This window comes from Caretta caretta, chromosome 28 (genome assembly GCF_965140235.1).
Source record: "Caretta caretta isolate rCarCar2 chromosome 28, rCarCar1.hap1, whole genome shotgun sequence".
Lineage (NCBI taxonomy): Eukaryota > Metazoa > Chordata > Testudines > Cheloniidae > Caretta > Caretta caretta.
This window is the reverse complement of record NC_134233.1, coordinates 15969892-15985181: the sequence shown is the minus strand read 5'-3', so window position 1 is coordinate 15985181 and position 15290 is coordinate 15969892. Positions and strand designations below refer to the sequence as shown.

General features: G+C 50.4%; 1 protein-coding gene and 2 non-coding genes across 3 annotated transcripts in view; all 3 read left to right on the top strand.

Moving 5' to 3' along the window:
* The window catches only part of LOC142068369 (uncharacterized), a 295529-nt gene extending 295138 nt beyond the window's left edge, over nt 1–391 (top strand). The window contains 1 exon segment of the mRNA XM_075123886.1: nt 2–391. Within this exon segment, the coding sequence (XP_074979987.1) occupies nt 2–250 (249 nt within the window). The 3' untranslated portion in view covers nt 251–391.
* A 7346-nt stretch (nt 392–7737) lies between these two features.
* On the top strand, nt 7738–7809 carry TRNAG-UCC (transfer RNA glycine (anticodon UCC)). Its single transcript has one exon. It is a non-coding gene; the product is annotated as a tRNA-Gly (tRNA).
* Nucleotides 7810–10681: 2872 nt separating this feature from the next.
* Nucleotides 10682–10763, top strand: TRNAS-GCU (transfer RNA serine (anticodon GCU)). Its single transcript has one exon. It is a non-coding gene; the product is annotated as a tRNA-Ser (tRNA).
* The last annotated feature ends 4527 nt before the right edge of the window (nt 10764–15290 follow it).

Sequence of the window (15290 nt, the reverse complement as noted above, 5' to 3'; positions counted from 1 at the left end):
ACCCCCTTATGAGTGCTGTGAGTGTGGGAAACGCTTCACTCGGAACTCAACCCTTATTAAACATGAGAGAGTCCACCTGGGAGAGCGACCTTATGAATGCTGGAAAACCTTCACTCGGTGCTCACCCCTTATTACGCATCAGAGGATCCACATGGGAGAGCGACCTTATGAATGTGACGAGTGCGGGGAAACCTTCAGTCCGAGTTCATCCCTTATTACCCCGCGTCAGAGAATCCACACAGGGGAGTGATCCTATGACCGCTGTGAGCGTGGGAAAAGCTTCACTCGGAGCTCAACACTTATTAGGCACGAGAGGGTCCACACAGGAGAGAGACCCTATGAGCGCTGTGGGCGTGGGAACACCTTCACGTGGCCTATTGCACATCAGAGAATCCATACAGGTGAGTGCCCCTATCAATGCTCCTAGTGCAGGGGAAGCTTCTCTCAGCACTCAGCCCTTGCTGCACATCGGAGGGTCCACACAGGAGAGAGACCCCAGAGACGCTTCTTGGGAGAAAAGCTTCCGTCCGCGCTCAGCCCTTGTTTATCATCAGAGAATGGCTAAGGGAGATCAACATTACAAACCTCTTGTCTAGAGCCGACAAAACATTGCTTTCCTTTAATACTGTGGCTAATTCCCACACAGCGGCCTTTCAGGCTGTTTGAATCATTTGCATCGCCGCGGTCTCTCAGATCTACCAGTGAGTTGCCCTCTTGTGCCTTTTAAAACTTGCCGTTCTTTGGGGTGAGTCCTGTTGCTGTATCAACTCCTTTGTGTTATGAGTCATGGGAGTGTGTCCCCCTCCTACCAGGAATGTCCCGCAGCCCCAGGTTGGGGTGGTAAAGCTAACAGAAGTGAACTACACTGACATCAAAGCTCCCTGATCTTGCCATGTAAAAACATAACTCTTCTTTCAGTAAAAACAAAGCCTGTGTATACTGGCTGCGATTATCTAGCACATTTCCTCATGGCCTGACCTAACCTCGACCAGTTCTCCTCGTCTAAACAATCCTGGAGCATCACACTGATACTAAAACAACGAGGAGTCCGGTGGCACTTTAGGGACTAACGGATTTATTTGGGCCTGAGCTTTCGTGGGTAAAAATCCCACTTCTTCAGCTGCACCTGGTCGCAGGGTGCTTTGGAAAGGGTTTGCCATGTCTCATGATGCAGTCATGTTTATACTGTTCCTCTCACTGCAAAGGAATTGTTACAGTCGCCTCATTCCCCCTTTGGGGATAGATTGTCTCATTCCCAGTTGTTCTCATGTTGCCTTGGGTTGTGCTGAATGGGGGGAGGGGTGTATTGCTTTTCTTATTTAAATATAACAAAGAACAGGAGCAGGAAAGAAAGTGTTGTTTCAGCCTCTGTGACACAAGGAAGAGGTGTGGTGGCTCCTAGAGATTACCTCCTTCCCTAGCACCCCAGAAGTGTTACCTTCTTTCTGGGCCGTGTTGAGTTTATCTTTTTCACGTCCGCCCCAGCCATCTCCCTAAGTGTCACATGATGCAGCGTTCTCCGCTCTCGCTGCTGGGCAGTTGCACTTGGCTACTAAATTAGGGCTTGCGTACACTTAAAACACTGATGTAGCTCTTCACCGCCCTTAGGGTATGTCTACACTGGCAGCTTTCCGCGCCGCGAGTTACACCCCTTTCATTAAAACGCTGGAATTGAACAGCCGTTGCGTGGCCACCCCGTCACATCCAGGTTAGCAGCTCTTGCCACAGCAAAGACAGCAGTGCATTGCGGTCGCTGTCCCACTCTCGGGCATCCGACTACGTTGCCAGCTGCTTTTCAGCCGAAGTGGGGCGGGGGGAGTGTGTGCGTGTGGGGGGAGAGAGAGACCGTGTGTTTTGGGGGACAGAGTGTGTACCAGCATGCTGTCTTGTAAGTTCAGACAGGGGCAGGAAGCAACCAGTCCTGAGGCAGGGGGAGGGGGAAACCCCGACATCAGCCCCCGCCTCCCTCCCTGGGCTCTCTGCACCGCGGTCTCTTTCGCTCTCTCTCACACACACACCTGCCTCTGTGTTCAACGGCGCGAGCCTTCCACATGAATGGTTTGCTTTGTGTCCCGGAGCAGATCCGCACGCAACAGCTGTCAGAAGCGGTGCTCTGCCAGGGAAGGGGCACACGTCTCCAGGGCAGCTGAGTTCAAAACCGGGAGCGGCAGAGCGGTCCCTTGAGGCATTGCAGGACCGCTCTGGAGGCCAGTTACAGCACGGGGAGCAATCAAGTGTCTACACTGGCAACAGAGCGCTGGAGCCCCTGTGCCGATAGCCGGGCGACTCTCCTCGGGGTGGGGTTTTTGCGGAGTTTCCGCACACAGAGTCGCTTTGGCAGTGTGCACCCGTTGGCAGTTTGAGCGTGCTTTACTGTGCAGAAACTTGCCAGTGCAGACAAGCCCTAAGAGGTGACAGGTAGGTTGACAGGGAAATTCTTCCCTTGACCTAGTGCGATCTACACTAGGAGTCAGATTGGTTGAACTGCTTCACTCAAGGGTGTGGAAAAATCCACACCCCTGAGTGATGGAGTTATACTGACCTAATTTCCTACTGTAGACCAGACCTTGGGCTCATTAAGGCGGGAGATGAAGGTGTCACAGACCTGGGAGACAAATTTGAATGGATCCCAATCTCAGTGATCATTCAGAGTATAAATCCCTCTGTCTATCTACTGGCAAAGCCACTTCTGGGCTTTTTACTGCTGACAGGAAGGTTGCAGATGGGCAGGTTGGGAGTTTTTTCTCCACTCCAATGCTGCTAACTTTTGTAAATAAGATGATTCAATAAGTGCTGAGAGAAGTAGTTTTGAATGGATCAGAGGAGAATGCTATGGGAGAATGTGTTCCTGATTCTGAGCCATATATATAACCTGCTCCGGAACTTCATTTTATATGAAACTGAAAGTGTCTTATACCTCTCTGTGCTGTGGGTTTTCCTCTTTTTTTCTGAAGTCTATTTGCTCACATAATTGGATATTAGTTTTGTTTGACTGAGTGAAGCTCAGATTTATTAGGGACTTTAACCAATAACCGTTTACTAAAATAACAATTTCTTATGTTATTTTTGCTCTTCTCCTGCACCTCCATGATGACATGGAGGAAAGTCAAGTGCTGTTCAGTCAACAGGAGAGAATACGGCATGCTATTGGGCATGCTACCAAGGAAGTCTCCATTCTGAAATGGTGAACAGCACACCCCAAATTGTGCAACTAACAAAAGGAAACTGCATATGATTACAGTGTTGTTCGGTTCTTTAGGTAAATGTTGTCTCAGATGCCCCAAGGAGAGAATTCCTCAGTAAGGGATTTGGAAGTTGGCAAAATACCCTTGTATTTGATTCCCAAAGTAGTTACGGTCTAGGTCTCAATATATCTCCTAGCTAAACCTATGATATGGATAACGTTGTCCCCATCAATGTAGATGGGGAGGACGTAGAAATGGCATTTTTGCTGAACACATCTTTTGGAGATGCTTCAAATGTGTGTAAAATGAAATCAGGGTTGAATGTGAGATCGCTGCAGTACGTCTGTTTTTGAATAGATGCCCCACCTTTGGTGGCTTACAGGGATTCAGATCCAGGTCTGTTTCTAGTCCCTAATTAAGACCCGTGCCACCATATTAAAGACACAAATTGGGCATGTTTGGGGAATATTCCTCATGGCTACTGAAAAGTGCCTGGCTTGGTAAAGGAGTTTACTTCAGTGAAGTGTACATTTTCCTTCACAAAGGCCAAAGATTTGGCAACAAGTCCAGTATTAATAGCAGGTACACCGTGGGTGGTTTTCACCCCAGAGAAGGAGACCAGGCTGATATAGGCCCTGATAAAACTGCTTTCATAACACAGCTCCCTAGTTCAGTGGAATGTATTGTGGTCCCAAAGGATGCCATGATTAAACCGGAAACAAGTATCCTCTACCACTTGGATCCCAAGTTTCATGAGGCTTACAGAGAAGCCGGTGCCTTTGGCGTAAAGGGACTGGATTTGACATAATTCGTAGCCATCTTGTGCACTTAGCCCACCAGAAGCTGGAAGCAAGAACACCACATAGGAATAATTTGGCCTTGCTTAGGCAGACAGAACAAAAACAGCGGCAAGCTACAGTTTTACTAAGTAAAAATAATAAAGTGAAGGGACAAATTCATAAGAAGGGAGGAAATGTAAAAAACTGACCTTGAATCTGATTGTCTGTGTTGGTAAGTTCTTTTGCGAAACCTGCTTTGCTGTTAAGGAGAATAATGAATTGTTGCTAGAAAAATCGATAGCCTATTAGGGGCTATTATAAGTTTATGTGTTTTGTCAAAAGAAAATCTATAAAAAGTTTAGTGAGAAAGTGTGCATGGAAGCAGTCCAAGGAGCTGTTCTTTGGGCAAGGGCCTGGCACCTAAAGTGCTCAGCAGCTGGACAGAAGGAGGGCCCCTGGAAGGCTGGTTGTGGATTCCTCAAAAGCATTTCAAACTTTAGGTAAATATAAATGTGTTGAATGCTCGAACTCTACTGCTACAGCATGTATATGTGTGTGTGTGCTTCAAAGCTAATAAAAAGCAGTTTTAAATAAAAGCACTTATCAAACGGAGGAGATGTGTCCCCACTGATTTATTTCCGACATCATCTGAAGAGAAACAGGTAAGTTACCATTTCTTTGGGTTCTGGAAAACCTGGGTAACAGATTTGGCAAGCCAGTTGCCAGGAGTGGTGGAGAGGAGGGGACGATTGGTACCAACTGTTTATTGGTTTGCTGTGCAAGAAGGGAGGCTGGTGGGGCAGGGTTGCAACCTGTAATTTCCCCGTTTCAGAGTCCACAAGTCAGTGTATGGATACATTCCATTACTGGGAGACAGGGCCCAGGTCGGGTAGCCTGGTTGGGTAAGAAATTATGTCAGGAGGAAAGGGAACATCTGGAAAGAAAGAACAGCTGGAAATGATTTTGGGAAACAGCTTGAGTGATTTTGGACAGGAACATGGTAATGGTCTTTTGGAAGCCTGGAAACTTTACCGGCCCCACCCCCACCCCGTCTACCCTAAAGACAGTGCAGATTCTGGCTGTGCAGAAGCAAATGTGTAACAGGGAGCGAGAAAGTAAATCGGTTGGAACAGGAAATATCTGCATTGAAACAGCAGAGAATTGAGAGCGAAACAGTGGATGGAGCCTGACGGAAGGATTCCCACGAAAGAGCACAGGAGATGTAAAAGACAAAATTGTGCTTTCAAAGCCATAGGAGGTCAGAAGGGAATAGTGGCAGTGATTAGAGAAAGTCATAAACTGGGAAGGGAGGGGATGCATCAGAGGAGGATCCCGACTTGTATCCTTATTATCATTCTGAAAGGAATTATCCCCATGAGCTTCCTTGTATCATGGGCTCTTCTGGGCAGTCCCCGAATGGTCCCTTGCTTGGCACACTGGAAGAGTTGCAGAAACCCCCATAATAAACACCAGGGTGAGAAGATTGGTCCCCGAGGGGGTAATCAAGGAGGGGAAGAACGGGTAGAGGTCAGACTCTTCACCCCAGGCTAGGGCAGCAGGGAAATTGGCCTAGGTTTCTCTTCCTTCCGCTTCTTCTTTCTCCACACCCCCAACCTCTCTCCCACTCTCTGTTCATTCCCTCTGGGGCACCTGGCATTGGTCGCTGTCGGAAGACAGGAGGCCGGGTGCGATGGACCTTTGGTCTGACCCAGTATGGCCACTCTGGTGTTCTCCTTCCACTTCTTTCTCCACGTTCCCCTAACTTCCCCCACCCCCTCCAGTTCTTTTTTTCTTTTGTGTGTTTTTTGTTTTGTTTTGTTTTATAAGTTAAGGGTTAATGCCGGAGCTGAAAGTATTTCTACTGTCCTTAAAGATCTGGTTGACAAGCAGTAGGAATGTTGACTCTGCTGCTGATCCTAATGACTGCTGGAAGAACAGGTTTAAATAAAGAGTCAATTAAAAAAAAGGGGGGGCTAAAAAATTGCCATTCATTTTTGTGACCATAAGGGGATCTGTGGCTCCGCGTGAAGCAACCCCATTTAAAGCAACCGCTCTCCCAGGTAAGATTGTAAAGGAAGCCAAGGGCCAAAGGGGGAAAAGGACAGGATCCCCGGCAGGTGGACATTTGGAAACGGCGCCAAAGGTACAAGCCAAAGGAAAAGATGGACAGCTTGCCCACCCCAGAACTTTTGTTAAGGCTTATCAAAGGGCACTTGGATTTGAATCAAGGACCACTTGATCTGCCATCAAACACCTTACCACGGAGCTATCCCCCCACAACAATGCTATGCCGGAGTCAGTGAGCTCCAGGAGTTTGAAGGACAGACCCTGCTTCAGCGAGCCGCTTTGCCATTCCCAGGCCACAAGTGGTTTTAAAAATGGGGTTTGAGTAAACTTCATAGAAGTTGGTAAACACCACCGCTTACACGCCCACCGACATGGCTTCTCCCACTGACATAGCTACCGTCTCTTGGGGAAGTGGATGAACTACACGGACAGGAAAGCTCTCTCCCATCAGCACAGAGCAGCGGGTCTCACACGGTGGGTCAGGACCCCAAAGTGGGTCAGGACCAGCGTTCCTGCTAATTTTTTACCTCCATGAATTTTTGTTAGGTGCACCAGTGTGGAGGGGATGTGTGACAGATGAGCGTCATAGTGGTGCACCTAACAAAAGCCATAGGGCGGAGCTGGGGCCGAGGGCTTCGCAGTGTGGGAGGGGGCTCAGGGCTGGGGCAGAGGGTTGGCGTACAGGGATGTGAGGGCTCTGGTTTGGGGGGTGGGCTCTGGGGTGGAGCCAGGGATGAGAGGTTCAGGGTGCAGGAGGGGGCTGAGGGCTGGGGCAGAGGGTTGGGCTGGGGTGGTGGGCTCTGGGGTGGGGCTAGGGATGAGGGGTTTGGGATGCAGGCCGCAGACTCTCCTCCCCCCCCCCCCCCCCCCAACAGCCATCTCTCACTTCAGCAGCTCGGGGTCAGGGGAGAGGTGCCTGCATTGGCCTGCTAAACCCAGGGTTGTGAGTTCAATCCTCGAGGGGGCCATTTAGGGATCTGGGGCAAAAATTGGGGATTGGTCCTGCTTTGAGCAGGGGGTGGGACTAGATGCCTCCTGAGGGCCCTTCCAACCCTGATCTTCTATGATTCTTCCGGGGGGTGGGAGCTCCCGCGGGGCTGGGCCAGGCTGGGGAAGGGCTCCTCTCCCTTGTCAGTGGCACGTCCGGGGCAGGGCCACACTGTGGCCGCTGGGGAGGGACACCTCTCCCCACTGCGGCAGGTCTGCGCTGGGGGAAAGGCCTCTCTCCCTGCCGCAGCCCTGAGCCCCGGTGCGGGGCTTAATAGGCCGCTGTGCAGTTTAGAGGGAACGTAGGTCGTGACCCTGTTATCAGGGGGTCACCAGGGCTGGCGTTAGACTTGCTGGGGCCTGGGGCTGAAGCCAAAAGCCTGAGCCCCGCCACCCGGGAATCGTCAGCAGCAGCAAACCCTCCTGTACGTAGCAGGAACCAATGCCCAAGGTGCTTTAGAAAGAGCTCTCTCCTTCCTTCTGCGGTGAAATTTGCCATTCTGGTCCTGGATTTTCATCGCCCGTCTCAGAGGGCAGAGGTGGGGTGGACGCTTCCGCAGGCTGGGGTGTGGACCCCGTGTCCCCATCTGTCCATCACGCTGGGAGCCCGTCTCCGCTCCCAGCTGACAGGCCGCCTCCAGCCTGTCCGGCCAGCTCCTGAGCGCTGCGGGGGTGAGTCATTTGGCATAAGTGGCATGTAGGAGACACTCTCCCCAGAGGCATTGGTGGTATAGTGGTGAGCATAGCTGCCTTCCAAGCAGTTGACCCGGGTTCAATTCCCGGCCAATGCAGGGATGTGCTCTTTTCTTGGCCGGGAATTGGTTTAATTTCTGTCATGTTGTATCAGTTTATCAATGGAAAGAGAGAATTAATGTCCCAAATCCCAGCAGGTCATTCGACCCCCGGTGGAGGAAGAAAGGGGCTGTTGAAGTCATCCTTGTATTACAATGTTTGGTTTATTTTTTTTAATTTTTCCTTTACTTCCCTCTCCTGTTTAGACTTAGAGCCTTTAAGGTCAGAAGGAACCAGCGTGATCATCTGGTCCAACCTCCTGCACCATGCAGGCCAAAGGACCCCACCCACCCACTCCTGTAATAGACCCCTAAACTCTGCTTGAGTTACTGATGTCCTCAAATCATGGTTTAAAGACATGAAGTTACAGAGAATCCACCATTTACACTGGTTTAAATGTGCAAGTGACCCATGCCCCATGCTGCAGAGGAAGGCGAAACCCCCACAGGGTCTCTGTCAATCTACCCTTGGGGAAAACTCCTTCCCAGCCCCAAATATGGCGATCAGTTAGACCCTGAGCATGCGGACAAGACACACGGGGAAGGCACCTGGGAAAGACGTCTCTGCAGTAACTCTGAGCCCTCCCCACCTATTGTCCCCTCTCCGGCCGTTGGAGATATTTGTTGCTAGCAATCACAGATCAGCCACACACCGTTGTAGGCAGTCCCCTCATACCATCCCCTCCATAAACTTACCAAGCTCAGGCTTGAAGCCAGTTAGGTTTTTTTGCCCCCACTGCTCCCCTTGGGAGGCTGTTCCAGAACTTCACTCCTCTGGTGGTTAGAAACCTTCATCTCATTTCAAGGTTAAACTGGTTGCTGGCCGGTTTATATCCATTAGTTCATTAACCGTGGGGGCACGTTTCAGAGCAGCAGCCGTGTTAGTCTGTATCCGCAAAAAGAACAGGAGGACTTGTGGCATCTTAGAGACTAACCCATTTATTTGAGCATAAGCTTTCGTGGGCTACAGCTCACTTCATCGGATGCATAGAATGGAACATATAGTAAGAAGAGAGAGATATACACAAACAGAGAAGGAGGAAGTTGCCATACAAACTGTAAGAGGCAAATTAATTAAGATGAGCTATTATCAGCTGGAGAAAAAAACTTTTGTCGTGATAATCAAGATGTTCCATTTAGACAGTTGACAAGAAGGTGTGAGGATACTTAGGGAAATAGAGTCAATATGTGTAACGAGACTGGGAGTGGCTGGGTCATTACACATATTTAGCTTCTGGCGCCATCGTGTGGCCCTTTGGGTTCACTCATGTCTGTTAAAACCTTGAGCATTCTGCAAAGAAATGTTAATTCCCCGGGAGAGACTCGGGAGCATTTCTCTCTTTTGTGTTGTTAAGGATTGAAATGTTCCCCGGTCCCAACCTGCCTCCCGCTCTACTGCCCATGCGGCCCCATCCCAGCCCTCAGCCCCCGGTAGATGCCGATTCCCGCAGCCCCATCTATGCAGGGTGTGAAGCCTTTTCACTCCACATTGCCTACTTCCCCTAACGCTGAGGGACTTCAGCTCCTCTCTGTCCCCAGGGACCCTCCACACCATTCCCCTGCGTACCACGGTTCAGCTATTGCAGTAGCATGAGTCTGACACTCACTTTAGAGGCCCCCATTAATAACCATTTTCAATATGACCTTACTGGAGAGTCTATCGCAATTTTTGGGTGAGGGGAAACCTGTTAAAAATATTCATAAAACTCCTTTCCCAAGAGCATCCCAGGGCTCTTGATGTCCCGTGTATCAGGCGATGAACGTCCACTGACCATGTAGCTGATTGTGGTATAAACATCTTAGATTTCCCTAGCTAGATAAGATCCCAGCTTAAGATTTCCCTAGCTAGATAAGATCCCATCCCATAAATGTCAGGGAGCCTTGCCCAAAAATAGTGATAATCTTAGAACAGTTCATCTGCAGAATTATTACACTAAGGCATATGTGCAAAGCGTGTGCCCTACACTGAGCTACCTCCCCACCAATACAGCTAATACCATAAGGCACTGGGGGGTGGGGGGAAATGGACTCCATGCCTGATCTTGGTGGCAGAAGTGGTTTGGGGGCTTCAAGAGCTTCCACATTATCACACAGTGGATGAGGCTGTGGGTGGAAGACGTGGAAGGGGGCAGGTCGCAGGCAGAAGGGGTGTGGCTTCCGCATCACTAGCCCCTGCTTAGCGAGTTGGGTTCAGTTTAGGGCAGTGGTCCCCAAAATGTGGGGCATGCCTCCTAGGGAGGCACAGAGGAACGTTCATGGGGGCACCTCTGAGCACTAGCCAGCCCCCATGGAGCGTGGAGAGCAACCCCACTCTGCCCCCAGCTCTGCCCAAACCCTGCCCCCAGACTCCTGGCCCAGCCTCGACTCCCTTACCCCTGTCCACACCCCTCTCTGCAGGAAGCCACGGCCCCACTCCCAGCCCCGGTTCTCGACTGTGGCTGCTGAGGGGCTGCAGACACGGATAAGAGGGCACAATGTGAAAAGTTTGAGGACCACTGATTTAGTGTGACGCCCTCAATCACTTCTATGCAGTCCAATAAAAGGTATTCCTCACCCACGTAGCCCCTCCATCAGGAAGGACTAGGTGTGTTCTGCCGCCCTTTACTCATCCAGGAAAGATAATAACATTTCACTCAACTCATGTGGTTTGTAACCCAGCCCCAGCCAAAACTGGTCCTTTTGGCAAAGCCGCCCCATCATGCTGTGTACCTAGGCGGAGTAGGCGGGTCTCTGCAAACTCGGTCTGTTCCTGAAGTCTTTCCCCCAGCTCCTCACCAGATGTGAGGGGGGAGCTCATTCAGACCCTGCTTCCACTTAATATTTAAAAACTCTGCTGGCCTTCGATTTCTCCTCCTGTCCCTTCCTCAGCTCAGATGAGGTGGCCGAGTGGTTAAGGCGATGGACTGCTAATCCATTGTGCTCTGCACGCGTGGGTTCGAATCCCATCCTCATCGGATGCATTTAGTCTTCTTCCCTCCTTAACAAACAAACATCCCCCTTTGGTTCAATGACAGACCAAACCAAGTTGCTTCCTGCAAACAAAAACTGTTTCAGGAACTCAGACCCTGCCCTCTTCCGCCCCCCCCCCCCCCCCCCGGGGTTTAAATAAAATGTCTAAATACCAGATTTCTAAAAGAATTCTTTAGTCCTCTATTTCTTAGTTTTTATCTCAAAAGGTAACATCCTCATAATCTCCCCCAAACACCTTGTGGCCTCCTCAAATTATTAAAATGCCTCCATCCTCAGCAAGACCACAACAGTGACCCAAAGCTAGAGTGTCTAGGCCAAGCTGTTCTGAAGGAGGCAAGTCAAACATTTTCTCTCCGCTTCCCTTGGCAAGGTCTGACTGGGAAAACAAAATTCCCCAGATGGAAAATTTTCTGCTGGAAAACCAATACTAGTCTGTTTGAGGACTTTGATTTGAATGTATTATTATTATTCTCTTCTGATCTCTGAATTATTTTAGTTCAGTCTTTCTCCTCCAAGTGTTGAGTTGTGGGGGAGAGAGGCCAAGTCATGATGTCTCTTCCCCTCTTTCATAGTTTCTTCCAACTTGCTAGGAAGCTGCTTTGCTACGTTATGAGTCAAGCAGTGTCCATTGTCTCCGGGCTATCTCGGAGAAGTCTGCATTGTATACGGTTCCTGGGAGAGTCCTTGGGAGCGTGGATACCTTGGATGGGCCAGCAGTGAGTCTGGCTTCTCCACTGTTGCACGTGAAAGGCTGGTGGTGGGCATTTCCCAACCTCATAACTTATTTCAGTAACGCACCCAGAGCAAAACTTCATCACTTCCCAGACAAGGCTAGCACACACCATCCAACCAGGTATTAACGTTCAACAGATCATGACTTTTGAACTGATACCTCACCAGGCCGACTTCGTACAAACCATGTCATCCTTATACGACAGTGGTGAATAGGGGGCTTCCACGGTGCTGCTTTGAGCATTGAGTATTGCAATGGAGCATTTGAGCATTGCAATGGAGACGTACCCGTAGAGTCCCTCTCTCCCGGGATAAAGATGGCAGCAGGGCTGGCCTGGGTCATCTGACGTGGGCTCCTGGAGCTCAAGCTGTGGGGCTCAAAACTGGGGTGCAGATATTGGTGTTCCTGCTGAAGCCTGGGTTCGGAAACCCTCACCCCTCATGGGGTCTCAGAGGTTGGGCTCAAGCCCATACGTCTGCACGGTAATTTTATAGTCCTGCAGCCCCAGCCCCATAAGCCTGAGTCAGCTGCCCCGGGCTTTGAGTCAGGTGCCCTGGGTGTTTTAATCGCAGCGTAGACATAATGTTAGGGTACGTCTACACTGTAATGAAACACCCACGGCTGGCCCATGTCAGATGAATCAGGGTCATACGGCTTGGGCTGTAAAGTTACAGTGTATTTGTCTCGGCTCAGGCTCAGTACTGGACTCTGGGACCCTGCAAGCTGGGGAGGAAGGTTAGTAAGTGGAAATGGTAAAAATGCAGTGAAGTATTCCCCTGGACTCAGTGGCATTTTTCCATTGGTCTGTCTGCTTTGGAACAGTGGCAATAACACGCCCTGCTGCATTTGTTATTTCAAAGGCTGGTTTACGATTTTCGTTCTCAGACATGGAAAACAAAGGAGGACTCAAACCCCAGTGTAAACAAAAGAGCCACTTTCCTTGCGTTTGAATTCTGGAACGCCGAGAAGCAGGTGAAGTTTTACTCCCAAGGTGTGTGTGTGAATCTTTGGACTGGTCTACGCTACAAAATTAGGTCGGTGTAACTACTTTGCTGAGGGGTGTGAAAAATGTACCCCCTCCTGGGCAATGCAGCGAGACTGACCTACCCCCTGGTGTAGATAGTGCTGTGCCAGCAGGAGGGCTTCTCCCATCAACATAGCTTGGGGAGGTGGAGAAGCTAAGCTGGCGGGAGAAGCCCTCCCATCAATAAAAGTTTTCACAGAAGCACTGCAGTGGCATGGCTGCATTGGTGAGGTGCTTATAGGTAGGCCTACCCTTTGTGTGAAGGAAGCAATGAGTTGGGGGCTGTCACTGAACTAAAGGAGGGAGATGGTTGTTGGGGAGAGATGGGAGAAGAAACGTGGCCAGCCAGTATGGCACTAAATTAGCAGATCATCGCTTCAACTACTTGGCTACATTGCGGACGGGTTATTCAGAGGCGATGCGTGCAGGGGTGGTCTAGAGGGTCAAGTGCCCGTCCCACCCAGATTGGCTTTCCAGGGGCAGAGAGGGAGCGGGGCTCTGTCCTCTCCCTGAGCCTCCCATCCGGCGTGGGCAGCAGCTCTCCCGAGCCGCCAGGCAGGGAACGGGACAGAGCCACGTCTGCCTGAGAGTCAGTGGCAGCCTGCTCCCTTTATGGGCTTGGCTGCCAGGGACAGGGGATGAGCACGCTGTGGGTGAATGGGGGCCTGTGGCTGGCTTGGCCCTTGTCCCGGCAGCAGGGCCCAGGCGGGGGTGGCCCACCACCACCACCACCACCACCATCCCAGCTGTCAGGGGCTCTGGTTCGCTCTGCCCCTATCCCCAGCAGCTGGGATGGCAGTGGGCACCTGCCCCCCCCCCCCCCCCAGCATACTCGGCCCCTGTGCTTGGGAGCCGAGCCCGGGCAGGGAACAGGTTGCTGCCGCCTCCCAGCCAGGCTCTCAGGTCTCAGGCAGAAGCGGCTCCATCATGCTTCCCATCCAGCTGCCAGCGAGAGGCCAAACATGTGTGTGTGTGTGTGAGACACAGGGAGAGGACAGGGCCCCCTGCCACACACAGAGGTAACATGGGGTGAGGACAGCTCAGCATTACAGGGTGGGGGGAGGTCACTGGGGTGACATAGGGGTGTCACGTGTCGTCCCCTTTAGACTATGCCCCCATCGTAAGGGGAGGCACAAGCTATCTCTGATGTTTTTTGTTTCCAAGGTCTCTACTGCCTGTAACATCTCCCCCAGCTCCTTGGCTGGCTGAGGAGGGGAGGGTTTGGCTTTTTGTAAAACTGTCTCCATGTGACTGTAAAGTGAACGGAAGAAAACTCCCAAATCCTTCCTGGTGTGGGGAACCAGGTTTGCTGCTCATAGTCTGAATTTCACAGATTTCCGAGCCTGGGAATGTCCAAGAACAACATATCCAGTGGGAAGGTGGATGCAGAGCAGGTACACTGCAGAGGCCTAGATGTCCTACGAGGGTAGGTTGAAAATTAATGTTTTTAGAAATCATTTTGGAAATTGGCCTTTACTGACCAGATTTGTCTCTCTTATTTCATGGTATGCCGTTCTTTAGAGGAATCCGTAATTAATTTTAATGTACACAATTAATCTCTAAAACTTTATTTAATCAATCATAAACATAGTGTTGCCTTTATTCTCCCTCTCTTGTGACAGTGAACTGAATGTTGTGGTCTTCTGGAAAGCACGCAGAGATTAACTTTGTGGAATTCAGTGTTTTACCCTCACAGTTTCCTGAATACATTGAAATGCTAAGAGAGATAGACGGGCTGGTCTACACTGGGAATTTACTCTGGCATAGCTATGTCTCTCAGGATGTGAAAAATCCACACACCCCACACACACCCCCCGCAGCAACATAGTTAAGCCGACCTATGCCATTGTGTAGACAGTGTTAGATCAATGGAAGAGTTCTTCTGTTACCTCGCTACCACCTCTCGGCGAGGTGGATTAACTACAGTGACAAGATCACCCCTCCCATTTCTGTGCTGTGTGTCTATTCTGAAGTCTGGTGCCATTGTAGTGTTTTAAGTGTAGACGTAGCCTAAGAGAGAGACCAGACGTGGCTCTGGTTGGCACCAAGGATGCTCAGTCAATAAAAGCAGAGCAACCAGAGCTCTAACCCTTCTGTAGTTGACAGAGTCACATTCCTTTGCAGCAGGATGTGATTAATGGCCCTGCATACTTGTGTTAACACAGACCCAATGGTCGACTTCCTGACTCCAAACTGATTCACGACTGACTGGTAGCAGTCTGGAGTGGTCAGCTTCCACCCTGCGATTGCCATGCATTTCTCCACGGAGAGGGCAGCTCTCATTTAGGCTTCACTGCACAGCAGGGCTGGGTTGAGCTCAGCACAGGAAGGTGGCTTTCCCTCATATGAAAGTTCTGCAGCCATTGCTCGTCATCCCAGACCTGCAAAATGATGCGATCCCACCACTCAATGCTAGTTTCCCGAGCCCAGAAGCGATGTTCCACCTTGTTCAGCTGTTCTGTGAATGCCAAAAGTAATCTAATGTTGATCCTATCCATGTCAGACAGCACGTCCGGCAACTGAGATTCCCATTGACTTCAGAACTTCAAGATTAACTCCACTGCCATTCACGATATGCAACTGACAGCTAGGAGAGCACTGGAGAGCAGTGCAGGGCCTATTCCTTCAGACAGAGACGGCGTGGTGAGCAGAAACAAGGGACATTGAAAAATGCCCCAAACCAAAGACGGAAGCACATGGACTGCTGGGCTGAAAAGCAATGCATCGTGGGACATTGAGCCTGGACCCATAATG